General features: G+C 43.2%; 1 protein-coding gene across 5 annotated transcripts in view; it reads left to right on the plus strand.

Annotated features, from left to right (window-relative positions):
* LOC107376413 (cullin-9) overlaps window positions 1–14,186 on the plus strand; it is an 83,128-nt gene extending 68,942 nt beyond the window's left edge. For all 5 annotated transcript variants that reach the window (XM_070542802.1, XM_070542804.1, XM_070542805.1 and 2 more), the window contains 8 exons: window positions 3,177–3,340; window positions 6,342–6,435; window positions 6,640–6,714; window positions 12,583–12,693; window positions 12,768–12,885; window positions 12,961–13,094; window positions 13,189–13,277; window positions 13,358–14,186. In XM_070542802.1, coding sequence (XP_070398903.1) covers window positions 3,177–3,340; window positions 6,342–6,435; window positions 6,640–6,714; window positions 12,583–12,693; window positions 12,768–12,885; window positions 12,961–13,094; window positions 13,189–13,277; window positions 13,358–13,577 — 1,005 coding nt within the window. In that variant the 3' untranslated portion in view covers window positions 13,578–14,186. The remainder of the gene's footprint in view (window positions 1–3,176; window positions 3,341–6,341; window positions 6,436–6,639; window positions 6,715–12,582; window positions 12,694–12,767; window positions 12,886–12,960; window positions 13,095–13,188; window positions 13,278–13,357) is intronic.
* Window positions 14,187–14,849: the final 663 nt, after the last annotated feature.

Genomic DNA, 14,849 nt, shown 5'->3' on the forward strand with positions numbered 1-14,849 from the left:
CTCTAGAACGTTTGGACTGAGTTTATGGTGACGTGGGAATTAGTTTTATAATTCAGATGTTTTGATTTATGGTTGAATCAAAATTGGACAACAAATATAAACACCTCACAGATCACGCCACGCGTCAGAAAGGAAAGCTCTGATTGCAGAGACAAAGGAATGTGTCATGTGATTAACATTACGTGTAATCAGTCTAGTGTGTAGTTTAAAAGTATTACTTATTAAAATACTATCATAGGATTATAATATCAAGTAATTAATATTCTCATTTCACAGATTGATTTAACATTGAGTTTTACATGATTATTTGGACTAACAGGTATTTGATCATTATTTAATAGAAGAAAAAGTTTTGATCTTCTTTCTCTTGAGCTGTAGGGGGAGGCAAATAGCTAGTTAAAGCAGTTTAGATGCAGAGGCATCAAGAGGCCTTGAGCTGAAGGAGATTAGTTCTTCCTGAGGAGAGGGGACCTTTAGGTCAGAAAACGGTTCCTTCATGATGCTACAGACCCCCCTTTTCAAGGGCACGGTGGTCCGATCAGAGACCACCTGGCGTTGAACAACTAGAGTCCTGAAGGATCCCATCGAGAGATCAATGTATAGGATCCCAGGCAGAGGGTAATTTCCTTTGAAAGCACACAATTCAGCAGTCAGCAGATCATTAAGATATCCACGTGGAGGGAATAATTTGAAGCAGAAACAGTAGCAGTTTGTATATCCACGGATAGAATAATCCCAAAGGGTATAAATGATAGTGTGTGAATTATTTTTTGGGGTGGCGACACTTTGAGAATGTTACTGTAGCCGTGCGCTGGATGCAGCTGTCTGGAGCGCAACAATCAGCGCTCTGCGTCCTCTCAGCTCCAAAGAATCCCCGGAGAGTGCACATAAATAATATAATATAAGTAGAACCAGGTTTTTTTTCAGGCTCCCCTGGGTGAGTGAGTTAAGGGCTTCCAGGGAAGCTTGTCACCCTTCCGGGTAAGCCGGGCTCCCCTTAGCTCCCCAGTGATTTGACCTCTGATTGTGATGTAGCCTAATGTTACTACTGTTCCTGAGACGTTGTTCAGAACCTCAAAGTTATCTCAGCCATTTTTTACGCTACTCTAATAAACCGGTATTAAGGACAACATTTCATTCTGTCTGGCATTTTAGTTCAGCACAAATATCACAATAATAAAAAATGACCTAATGTTTGTATTGCAGCTGCTTCCAGCTTCCAGTGTGCAGATCCATTAAAAGGCTGGGTAGAAGCACTCCTGCAGGTAGCTGCTGCAGAGACCAGAGATTATCTCTGATGAATTATTGGAAAAAATGTCTATGTCACGGAATCAGAGCAAATTATCAACAGTCTGAGATTTGTGGTTATCAGGAAGATTATTTTCTTTTGGCAAGTTAAGAGAAGATGCACGTCAGTCATGAAGTCCGATGATTTGAACAAATGAGCATTTGTCCATGCTGCCCCAAAGCTGTGGAACTCGTTACCCATTATAGTTCGGCAGGCTCCATCATTGGCGGTTTTTAAATCTCGTTTAAAGACCCACTTCTATGATGTGGCTTTTAGACAGTGACTCGTTTTAGTGTTTTAATGTGTTCTTGGTATTCCTCATGTTTTATCTGCTTTTTATCTTCTGTTTTAGTTGCTTGGATTGGTTGTGTTTTGGTTTAGCCTGTGCAGCACTTTGGGCAGCTCCCATGCTACGTTTTAAATGTGCTATATAAAAAAATTTTTTTTTTTAAATTCCAAATTAAATCCGTAATGTTCGTGTTTTCACACTCATTGTAGTCTGTAACAGACAGAACTTAATGTAAATAAAACAGCACATTAATTTAAAAGAAAAGAGGACTAGACTGTGGAATATTGGTTCTGGTCAGGTTTACCGTCTGGTTGTGTGTGTATGAGTTTCATTTATAAAGGCCTCCGCATTGAATTTGAGTTGAAATATTTGTGATTCTGGTCTAATTTGGAGGCGGATGAGGATTGCGACTCAGAAGTTGCTAAATTGTTTTCCCTCATGTTTTCTGAAACAGAATTACAGACAATCTTGCAAAAACATTTTTAAGACGGTTATTAAATTGTATGATTGAAAGTACTTGTTTATTAGCTGTTCCATCCCCCCTGTTGACACAAGAATAGGCCCATGTGTCAAAATTGCGGCAGCGTTAAAAAGTGATTTTGGTTTTCGAATGGACATGTTGCAATCCCCGTACGGGCCACCAAGATGTTGGGTAAATTTTATCTTATTAACATGGACCAAGAACTCAGGTTGGAAAACCGTTTTGTTTTTCAGATTACGCTTCAGCAGAAAGGGAGCCAGGTGGAACACACAACGGCGTGTGTGTGTTTCCAAGCTGACTCAAAATCCCTCAGCTTCGTTGCATAGTTTTATTCACACATGGGCGTAATCACACAGTTGCATAAACATTTATTTGTCTCACCCACAGCCCACAGGGTTGCCAGATGGGCACTGGCAAACACGGCTGCATTGGCATTTGTAATTCAGCACTAGCCCGCAAAAAGCAACCGAGTTGTGAAAAAAGATGTATGCCAATAGAAGGAGGAGCCCAGCAGATTTTCCTTGCAACCCTAAGAAGTTTTAGTTTTACTCTAATATCGGGTAAAGAAGGTAACAGGCTCATAATGAGCTCACGGTGCTAATAATCAGAAGAAGAAGAAAAAACATTTTTAATATCATTCTTACATCATTGACCTTTAAAGTGACAGAGTGCTGACTTGACTCATTCTGGAAGGTACTGGAAATGTCAAGAATACAACTGCTGAAATTACTTTATATTAAAGGGATTTAGTGCAAAGAACTTAAAAAAACATGTTTGGCTCAACCTCCGAACGAACTTTAATTTGATACTTTTAAAATGTCCTGTCCCTTTTAGGCTGAACTTAAATTCAGATGACATAAAAGCAGTTATTTCATTTTCTTTTCTAGATAAAATAATAATTTATTTTGACATCAAACATTATTTTAGTATCAGCAGTGTGAGTATGGATTCCCACTGGACATGGGATCTTTATCTTGGAGTGCTTTTTCACAGAGTACAAGTTACTCCTGGGAGTTCAGCAGCTCTGTGATAAAACTGTAGAAGGAAAACATTCAAGTCAGAAAACTGTTGAAGTCTTAATGGTCAACATTTTAAAGGTATGTGTTCTGTTATTTCAGGCCCATTACCCAGCCAGCTGCAGCCATATGTCTCAGTGGATGGATGATGGAGGGTTCTATGAGGGGATGAGCATGGAGGCCCAAAGCAAACATCTTGCCAAACTGATCTCCAAGCGCTGCCCAAGCTGTCAGTCTCAAATTGAGAAGAATGAAGGCTGTCTACAGTACGTCAGGATGGTGATAATGATGCAGGTCGTGGTGGTGGTGATGATGATGATGGTGGTGGTGGTGGTGGTGGTGATGATGATGATGATGATAATGGTGGTGATGATGATGATAATGGTGATGATGGAGGTGGTGGTGGTGATGATGATGATGATGATGGTGGTGGTGGTGGTGGTGGTGATGAGAATGAAGATGATGGTGATGATGGTGGTGGTGGTGATGTTGGTGATGATGATGGTGGTGATGATGATGATGATGATGGTGGTGGTGGTGGTGGTGGTGATGAGAATGAAGATGATGGTGATGATGGTGGTGGTGGTGGTGATGATGATGAGAATGAAGATGATGGTGATGATGGTGGTGGTGGTGATGTTTGTGATGATGATGATGGTGGTGGTGAAGGTGATGATGATCGTGGTGATGATGATGATGGTGATAATGGTGGTGATGTTGGTGATAATGATGATGATGGTGGTGGTGAAGGTGATACTGGTCGTGATGGTGGTGATGATGGAGGCTGTAATGGTGGTAATGATGGCTGTGATGATGATGATAATGGTGACGATGAAGGTGGTGGTGAAGGTGATACTGGTCGTGATGGTGGTGATGATGGAGGCTGTAATGGTGGTAATGATGGCTGTGATGATGATGATAATGGTGACGATGAAGGTGGTGGTGAATGTGATGATGATCATGGCCGTGGTGATGATGATGATGATGATGATGATGGTGGTGGTGAAGGTGATGATGATCGTGGTGATGATGATGATGGTGATAATGGTGGTGATGTTGGTGATGATGATGATGATGGTGGTGGTGAAGGTGATACTGGTCGTGATGGTGGTGATGATGGAGGCTGTAATGGTGGTAATGATGGCTGTGATGATGATGATAATGGTGACGATGAAGGTGGTGGTGAAGGTGATACTGGTCGTGATGGTGGTGATGATGGAGGCTGTAATGGTGGTAATGATGGCTGTGATGATGATGATAATGGTGACGATGAAGGTGGTGGTGAATGTGATGATGATCATGGCCGTGGTGATGATGATGATGATGATGGTGGTCATGATGATGGTGATAATGGTGATGATGATGATGATGATGGAGGTGGTGATGGTGATGATGATGATGGTGGTGGTCATGATGATGGTGATAATGGTGATGATGATGATGATGGTGGTGGTGGTGAAGGTGATGATGATCGTGGTGATGATGATGATGGTGATAATGGTGGTGATGTTGGTGATGATGATGATGATGGTGGTGGTCAAGGTGATACTGGTCGTGATGATGGTGATGATGGAGGCTGTAATGGTGGTAATGATGGCTGTGATGATGATGATAATGGTGACGATGAAGGTGGTGGTGAATGTGATGATGATCATGGCCGTGGTGATGATGATGATGATGATGGTGGTCATGATGATGGTGATAATGGTGATGATGATGATGGTGGTCATGATGATGGTGATAATGGTGATGATGATGATGATGATGATGGTGAAGGTGATGATGATCGTGGTGATGATGATGATGGTGATAATGGTGGTGATGTTGGTGATGATGATGATGATGGTGGTGGTGGTGAAGGTGATGATGATCGTGGTGATGATGATGATGGTGATAATGGTGGTGATGTTGGTGATGATGATGATGATGGTGGTGGTGAAGGTGATACTGGTCGTGATGGTGGTGATGATGGAGGCTGTAATGGTGGTAATGATGGCTGTGATGATGATGATAATGGTGACGATGAAGGTGGTGGTGAAGGTGATACTGGTCGTGATGGTGGTGATGATGGAGGCTGTAATGGTGGTAATGATGGCTGTGATGATGATGATAATGGTGACGATGAAGGTGGTGGTGAAGGTGATACTGGTCGTGATGGTGGTGATGATGGAGGCTGTAATGGTGGTAATGATGGCTGTGATGATGATGATAATGGTGACGATGAAGGTGGTGGTGAATGTGATGATGATCATGGCCGTGGTGATGATGATGATGATGATGGTGGTCATGATGATGGTGATAATGGTGATGATGATGATGATGATGGAGGTGGTGATGGTGGTGATGATGATGATGGTGGTGGTCATGATGATGGTGATAATGGTGATGATGATGATGGTGGTGGTGGTGGTGAAGGTGATGATGATCGTGGTGATGATGATGATGGTGATAATGGTGGTGATGTTGGTGATGATGATGATGATGGTGGTGGTCAAGGTGATACTGGTCGTGATGATGGTGATGATGGAGGCTGTAATGGTGATAATGATGGCTGTGATGATGATGATAATGGTGACGATGAAGGTGGTGGTGAATGTGATGATGATCATGGCCGTGGTGATGATGATGATGATGATGGTGGTCATGATGATGGTGATAATGGTGATGATGATGATGGTGGTCATGATGATGGTGATAATGGTGATGATGATGATGATGATGGTGGTGGTGAAGGTGATGATGATCGTGGTGATGATGATGATGGTGATAATGGTGGTGATGTTGGTGATGATGATGATGATGGTGGTGGTGAAGGTGATACTGGTCGTGATGGTGGTGATGATGGAGGCTGTAATGGTGGTAATGATGGCTGTGATGATGATGATAATGGTGACGATGAAGGTGGTGGTGAAGGTGATGATGATCATGGCCGTGGTGATGATGATGATGGTGGTCATGATGATGGTGATAATGGTGATGATGATGATGATGATGGAGGTGGTGATGGTGATGATGATGATGATGATGGTGGTGATGATGATGATGGTGGTGGTCAAGGTGATACTGGTCGTGATGATGGTGATGATGGAGGCTGTAATGGTGATAATGATGGCTGTGATGATGATGATAATGGTGACGATGAAGGTGGTGGTGAATGTGATGATGATCATGGCCGTGGTGATGATGATGATGATGGTGGTGGTCATGACGATGGTGATGGTGGTTGTGATGATGATGATGATGATGAAGCTTCTCATTCATTCTCAGCATGACCTGTGCCAAATGTAATCATGGTTTCTGTTGGCGCTGTCTCAAACCCTGGAAACCGACCCACAAAGATTACTACAACTGCTCCGCCATGGTGCGTTCACACATTGTGACATGATGACCCCTTTAATTTTTTCGAAGACAAGCAACTAGTTTACTTGTGGTTTCATTATTTTCTGCATGCTTTATATTGGAACAAAATGATGAATCAACATCTCGGCCTTAAAGACTAAAACCCTCTGGCTTCTGAGCTCCTTAGAGCGGTATTCTAATGGTGAGTCATGTTTGTCTCCCGCAGGTGAGCAAAGCTGCTCGGCAGGAGAAGAAGTTCCAGGACTACAATGAGAGATGCACGTTCCACCATCAAGCCAAGGTACTGTCTGAGTCCATAACAGACCCAAACCTATAACTGTGTCATTCACTTTTCCACTCTCACCAAGGTTATGTTCACGCTGCAGGTCTTAATGCTCAATTCAGATTTTTTTGTGTGGTGGTTCACATAATAATGATGTGACACCAAACACACTCTAGCGTTCACGGCCCTAAAGCGACCCACATGTGCAGAAGAGGACAAGAAGTCCCACTCAGCGCAGTTGGAACTAGGATAGGTGGAGATGTGAACTGAAGGACTTCACTTACCCCAAGATTCCACTACCTCCGCTCCGCTCCGGCACGAACTCCGCAGCGAAATCGGTCCCGTTGTAGTCAATCAGAGCTGTTCCACTACTGCGGCCGTGCGGCGCAGTGCGCCGCCCGCCGTTCCGCCATCCGGCAAAAATAGGATCGATTCTATTTTTGCCGGACGCCGGAGCACCTCCGCAGTCAATGGACAGAAATCACAACCGCCCAACAGGAAAGGGAGCAAGCACAACTTACGTTATTTCACAATAAATCGATTAAAAAAAACATTTTTTGTTTCATATGAACAGGTTTAACAACTTTTAACAGCTATCAATGGCGGCTGAACTTTAAATGCACAAAAGTAAGCCATAAATACAGTTTCTACTATCAAAGTAGTCACACTTTGTTGATCCAAACACTGCTGATCTCTCAACACAAATGATGGGCAGATTAAACAGTTCATTTCGATGCTTCTCCCACACAACGGGTGTTTGGATCTAACTTCCGCGTTTATTGCTCGGACTGTATCGCAAGATCTCGAAAATCCTGCGCATGCTTGTTTGCCCACCTCAGGTCTCCGCACCGGAGCGGAGCCGTTGTAGAGCGGGTAGCAGTAAAAATTGAGTTTGGAAGCGAGCGGCTGCGGAAGGCGGGGGCGGAGCGGAGGTAGTGGAATCTTGGGGTTACAGTTCATCCATGCCAAGTATCCTGTTGTGAGCTGTGTTACGATCCAGACGTCTAGGAGACCAGGCGTAACATGGAGAACACGTGACAGGCAAATAAAGGATTTATTGAACAAAAATGCTCCTGACTTCAGGCTTACATTTTCGCAGAAACATACAAGGAGCCGAACTAACAAGAAAAAAGGAGCACATGTTGACAAACACACTCCGTTACTTAACTAGCTTCACTACAGTGCAGACGCTTGTCTGCTTCACTCCTGCTTGATTACATTTCTTCTCTTTATTTTCTTTTTCACTGAGATTGCCGTTTTCCTACCAACCTTTCTACTCAGTGACCACTGGACTCCTATAAATCGCTGGGATCTAATTGACAGAGAAATCTACAACAGTATTTTTTACTACGACCTTGATTTGTGACCAGCTGAAATCTCCCAGCAGATCTACCGCAACACGATGGCTTCCTTTTCCTCAGGCGACTTCCCAAAAATATCACAGTTCTTGAAACAAAAATCTCTCGACTACAAGTCAACTGGGAAGTAAATGGATTGTTTGGAAATCACGACACCCTCACATCCAGTGGCGGTTCTACATGGAATTACTCCCCGGGCGAGGCCCCCTCTGAGCGCGTGCCCCCCGCCACATACACACACACACACACACACACCACCACTACCACCTGCATGAACACACGCATGTTTTCTACAAACAGGCATGTTTTATTAGAACGACTATTAAACATTCATTTTTCTAAGTTGCACATATTTACATTAATTACTATGAAGTTGTCAGAATGTAAAGCAATATACATTATATACTGTATCAAAATATATAGAATCAAAAATACAAAAACAAACTATAACTAACTATTAAGAATATTTGAACATAATATATAATAAATATTCTAAATAGCATAAATATTTCACACATAACAAACTAAAGATAATCACTACAGCATTGCACTTAGAACAGAAAACACAAACTAAAATTAAAACCCAACCTTGATGCAAAGTCATCAATAATGTCATCATATGAAATCTGCTCCCCTACTGAGTGATTGATACTAATCAGAGCCAGGTTAGTGAGCCGCCCCTGAAACATAGTTGTTTGAAAAGCTCCTCTCAGCTTGAGCCACAGTGACTGACAGAGCAGTCCAAAAGTTGGGGTAGATCTCCAATAGATCTTTATCACGATCCATAATATTTTAGAATTGCCTCTGAAATTGTAATTTAAACTGACATAAAAAAACTGTAGACTACCAAAAATGCCAACTTTTACAGAACAAATCATGTAAAAAATAATCAGTGCAGCCATCTGCAATAAATAAACAGGATAGTTAGTGGTGACTGGGGAGTTTTCTTCTGCTTGTAGAGTTGTTTTATTTATTATTATGTGAACATGATCAACATGTGTTTGTTGTTGTTCAGGCAGGCCACAGGCTGCAGCGAGCATTTAACAAATCCTAGTTTGAATCAGTAAAAAACGATTCAAGGACTTTTTTCGAACCATTTGAATATTCGTTTCAATATTTCAGCCCTATTAGCTCTGTTAGCAACTAGTTGACCGAATTTAACCGTTAAAATCCCAGTTAACTGGTTCAAAAAAGTTGAAAACATGCATCATGAGCGCGTACATACCTTTATCTTTCTCCTCTTTTTTTTTTTTTTTCTTCCTGAATGGGGTACCTGGTGGTTTTAGCCTTTTTATGTTCATCTCTTCTGTTTGGCTCTTGACTCAATAAATTTCCTTTAGTCAGGACTAAACCATTTGACCTTGATGGGGGGGTGACCACAAAATCGTTTTGTTTTTCCTTTTTTTATTTGGCCATTTCACACAATTCAGAAACACCTGAAAGAATGATAAACCTGTGTTTATGATATTATGAATGAAATGTGCGTTAACTGGAAGAACATCAAGATGTGATTGACTTTAGCCATGTTAATACAGTTGATTCAGCCCCTACCCGCTCATTTCATTTGGGAAAGACCCAGAGGTGAATTCCCCCGCCGCACCCCTCCCCTGCCTCTTCTTCATACACACACGGAGCACCTGAACCCTCTCAGTCAGCAGGAGCGCCTGCAGCTGCAGGGGGCGCCAACTTGCTGTTTCCAATTCAGACACTGTCATATGACAGATAGTAGAAAAGCTCGGTGCGGCACAGATTTCTTTCTTTTTTATTTTTCACTCAGCGCTTGTGCGCCCCTTTTGTGTCATGAAAAAATGCTGCCCCGGGCAACTGCCCTGTCTGCCCGTGCCTAAAACCGCTACTGCTCTCATTTACTCAGGTCGCTGGACAAACGGACAGTGGCACACAGCCATTAAGCAGCAACCACTCCAACAGAGAGGTCAGAGGGCATTCTGCCTCTTGATAAATCTGTGAACAGTCCTCCTTGGAATACCCTTGGTGCCAAGCCAAAGAGTAAATCACGTCCCTGGGGAATGAGAGAAGGACAAGCTGCTCCATCCACAGCTTCATATCTAGAAATCACAGATGCCAATGGCTGGCCAGCGCTACCTTCCCATCAACATGATAGCAGCCCATGACAACAAGAGACTGGCAAAATGAAGATTAAGATGAGAACCAGAGGAACGTCTCATCAATCAAGCATTCAGTTTCAAAACAGATTCATGTCAATGACCCGGGTTAGGATGATGTAGACCCGGTGAATATGAAGTAGCGCCACAAGATGTCCCAGGATAAGGGAGGAGTCCAAGACCCCACCTGACAGACAGTCATATGCTCCCACCCTCATTCTCACACATAAACACATACAACCTAAAGACGAACAACAATGTACGTCATACTCCCACTCACACTCTCCATACTCACGCTCCCCATACACACCCTACTCACACTGGTCCAGGTAATGTTGTGCAAAGGTCACAACCAGTCCTGGACACCAGAACTGATCCCGTTCTTAACGGGGCAATGATGAGCCAGCATCACCACCCAAGGCAGAGCAAGCGACCCAGACCCCAACTGGACGGCCAGCTCCCACTCCTAGCCTCCAGCCCCGGGCAGCAGACAGAGAACAGAGGCTCTCTTTTGTACGTTTATTCAATATTTATCTTCATTATCCTTTTTTTTTTTTTGCACTCCAGTTTACAGAGTTAAGTAAAAAAAATATATATATATATATATGTTACCTGACATGTTTCAGCTAGTATCTCTAGCCATCATCAAAGATAACCAATGTTTGTGGTGTCACTTGCTTTTATCTGCTGGCAGCAGAGGATGGTGTCACCCTCTACTGCCCGCATCCTCCTATAAATAAATAATATATAAATAATGTAGTAGGGATTTTAAAAAATGGCTAAACACAACGCAGCAAAATCACAAAAAAGGAAAGAGCAGCTGTAACATCAGTAACCAAAAACGGACACAGTATTTTACCAGCAGATAAAGGAAGAACGACAGTAATAATGGACAAAGAAAAATAAAAACAAATAAAACAATAAAAACAAAACTTTGAAAAAGACCCAACAGAAGATAAAAGAACATAAAAAATTATTGAAACCAGTGAAGGAAAAAGGAAAAATAACAGAAAAAATGTATAAACAATGGATTCCAACAGCAAATATCTTTCCAAGAATCTATGGAACCCCAAAAATACATAAGCAGAATAATCCACTGAGACCAGTAGTTGACAGCATGGGAACACTGACATAACACGGCAACACAGATGAGCAGAATCATCAGTCCGCTATTAGGCAACGCAGATCAACACTGTCAAAACAGCACAGAACTAGCTAAAGAATAGAAAAAGGTGACAATAGAAGACGACACACTGATCTCACATGATGTTACATCCCTGTTCACAAAAAAAACCAACCCAGACAACCATTAACATAGTAGTTAACAGGATCAGACAATACAAAACTTAACATAAAATAACAAACCTCACAGCAGACGACATAACACATTTGATAGAACTGGTAGCTAACTCCACTTTCTTCACATATAACGGAACCATATACAAACAACTAGAATGCTTCGCCATGGGAAACCCACTATCAGCCACCCTTTGGGAGTTCTTCATGGAAGACTTGAAATAGAAAGCCATAGCCCGGGTTTTTGACTCCTCGACCACACGAGCTGCATTCAGCTTGGACTGCCAGTATCCATCAGCTGCCTCTGGAATCCCACAAGCCAAAAAGACTTGATAGGACTTTTTCTTCAGCTTGACAGCATCCCTAACTGCCAGTGTCCACCAGCAAGTTCGGGGGTTGCCGCCACGACGGGCACCGACAACCCTGCGGCTGCGGCTCCGGTCAGCTGCCTCAACAATAGAAGCACGAAACATGGCCCACTCGGACTCGATGCCCTCCACTTTCCCAAGGACATGTTCAAAGTTCTGTGGTGGGATTTGAAGCTCTGTTCACACTGTCACAAAGAAATCAGCTGTGGGTCGCATGTGGGAGGAAAATGGATTAGATGCACTTTTACCTGCAGTGTGAATGTAGCCTTTAAGAAGTAGCAGGAATGCTTTTACTCTGAAAGGGACACGTAGGTTGAAGTGGTCATGTGACATTTTTTATTTAAACAGTTAGAATTAGCAAAACCTGTCATTGGATTATTCATCTGTTAATTTTATTCACTTTTGAAAATAATTTATTCTTCCCAAAGGGAAATTAAATGTGGTAACTTGTATTGTTCCTCGTAATAATAACCGTAAATAAAGAGTACGATTACATTTTAATCTTCAAAGACTTTTTTTTGATGCTGATGGCTGCAGGGTCTCCTGGAGCATCTGGATTACTGCACATCTGGAGACTGTTGTGGCATGTTGCCTGTTCCTTTGGTGATCATCCAGAGCCTGGCCCTCCTGGCTTAGCTCCCTCTGGTGTCCTCCATTTTACCAGAACCACTAAGGATCCGGTCCAAAAATGAAAATCTTATTTTACAAAAAAAAAACTGTGCGTGTGTGTTTGTGTTGCAGGATTTTGCCGTTAATCTGGAGAACAGAGTGTCATCCATTAATGAAGCCCTGCAGATGAAGTCCCTCACCTTCGTCATTGATGCTTGTAAAGTCCTCGCTCAGGCTCGGAAGGTACCATTCTCTTCTTCGGGGGTTCTGATGATGTCAGAGCCGTGTGCTGATGGTGCCCTGTTTCCTGTCTGCAGGTGCTGGCGTACTCCTGTGTCTACAGCTACTACAACCAGGAGACGGAGAAGATGGATGTCATGGAGCAGCAGACGGAGGCTCTGGACCTTCACACAAATGCTTTGCAAATCCTGCTGGGTGAGATTCCCCATCACAACCAGAGCCGCTGTTCTCCAGGCTGGTCTGATTGTGTTAACTGGTTTCTGTCTTCAGAGGAGACGTTGCTGCAGTGCGCCGACCTGGCCTCATGTGTCCGACTGCTGAAACCAGAACACCTGAACACGGGACTGGAATTGATCCGACGCATCCAGGAGCGTCTTCTGGCAATCCTGCAGCATTCAACACAGGTGTCTATTCCAAAACCAGTTCACGCTGATCCGAAACTAGTTCAGTCCAGTCCCAATCCCGTTTCACTGGATCTTTTTCTCCTGTCTGGTTCAGGACTTCAGGGTTGGGTATCAGTCCAAAAGTCAGGAACCAGAATCCAACCAGGCCTCCAGTCTGTCCAACCACACAGAGACCAACAAAGTGTGAGTGCTGCAGCTGGACGCTCTCGTCCTCACCTGTCCTTAGCCCACGTTGTATCTCACTGATCTCTTGTGTCCTTCAGGACCAAGTCGGACCGAGCTTCAGAGTCTGGAGACTCAGACAACAACAACTACACGGGTGAAGATGGGGGCGAGGAGGTGGAGGAAGATGATGAGTATGATGAAGAGTACGTCCCTGAGTGGCACGAAGACTACGATGAGGACGAAATAGACGAGGACGACTTCTTCTCTGACGACGACGAGTCTGAAAACCTAGAGAGGGACTTTAGCCCCTATGACTGAACGGGTCCAGGACCCGGAGACGTCTCAGAGACAGGAGGACGCAAGGATGGAGCCCCACCCCTGTGACTCATGTGACGTCCTGAGGACAACCAGAAGGCTTTCCTTCACACTAACTCTCCCATGCATCGCTGCGCCTGCTTCACTTCACCCTGTCTTCATTACACCAAAGTATGGGAGAGGATGAGGGACAAAACCAATCTGAGTTCACGCTGCAAAAGTGACATTCTGTTTTTGTTCTGAACTTTCCTGAGTTCCATCACGGACTTGGACCGCTCCTCCTCTCTGGTTCTGATGGACGCTGCGTTAGCCTGAGAGGCACCTTGTCTCAAATGGAGGTGTCCTGGTGTTGATTTGTTGGATGAGTTGGAAGTTTCTATGCACTCAAAGACACTGATTCTAAGTGGTTTCGCTGCAATAACTGTTGGATTCTGGTCTGATTCTGTGTAGACTAGTGTTTGGGTTTGTTGTGGAGGAGCCGGAGACATTTTGCTGTACCTTTGAGAGATCCTATGTTCATATTGATGTTCTAAAACTTGTCTTTTCTTTGTGGAGTTGTGCAACTTCAGCAAATTTAAATAAAAGCTTTTTCTGCTGTTCTGCAGGCCCGTTCGTGGCCCTCAGTCCTCGTTTCTTTTCTGGGTGTCTTAGTTCGGTCAGAGCTGCAGAAGTCCCCCGTAGGTGCATCACATGTTGGGATGTTTGTGTTAAAGCAATTTCTGTCAGAAAGTGTCTCTGGGGTCAAAGTTCAGGGCTTGATCTGCCCAAGGTCAGAACCAGAACTAATTGTCTCTGGTCTGAAAACACCTTCAGATGTTCCAGGAGGAGCTGGACAGTGGTGATGGAGGCAGGGAGGTCTGGGTTCCCACCTGGACCTGGGACCTCCTCACTGATTCAGAAAATCTACACAAACAAAATTAAATAATAAAAGTTCAGCTGTTTCACAAAGTGATGTTCGGTGGGAGGTCAAAAATAAAATAACCTAAATGTGTAACTGGTGGTTTTATTGGAGTCTGCCTCACTCATAGTTGTTTAAGAAGTAAACAGAGGTGGAAAGTTACGAATTACATTTACTCACGTTACTGTAATTGAGTAGCTTTTTTGTATAATTATACTTTTTAAGTCGTTTTTAAAAGCTATACTTTTACTTTTGAGTAAGTTTTTAAAAAAGAATTGTAATTCGCTACATTTTAAATCATCCGTTACTGAGTAAAAATAAATTATAGGCTTAATAAATTAAAAATATTACGTGTCAGAACGGAAAGAGACCCCTGC

The sequence above is a fragment of the Nothobranchius furzeri genome, chromosome 12 (assembly GCF_043380555.1).
Source record: "Nothobranchius furzeri strain GRZ-AD chromosome 12, NfurGRZ-RIMD1, whole genome shotgun sequence".
In the NCBI taxonomy this organism is placed as follows: domain Eukaryota; kingdom Metazoa; phylum Chordata; class Actinopteri; order Cyprinodontiformes; family Nothobranchiidae; genus Nothobranchius; species Nothobranchius furzeri.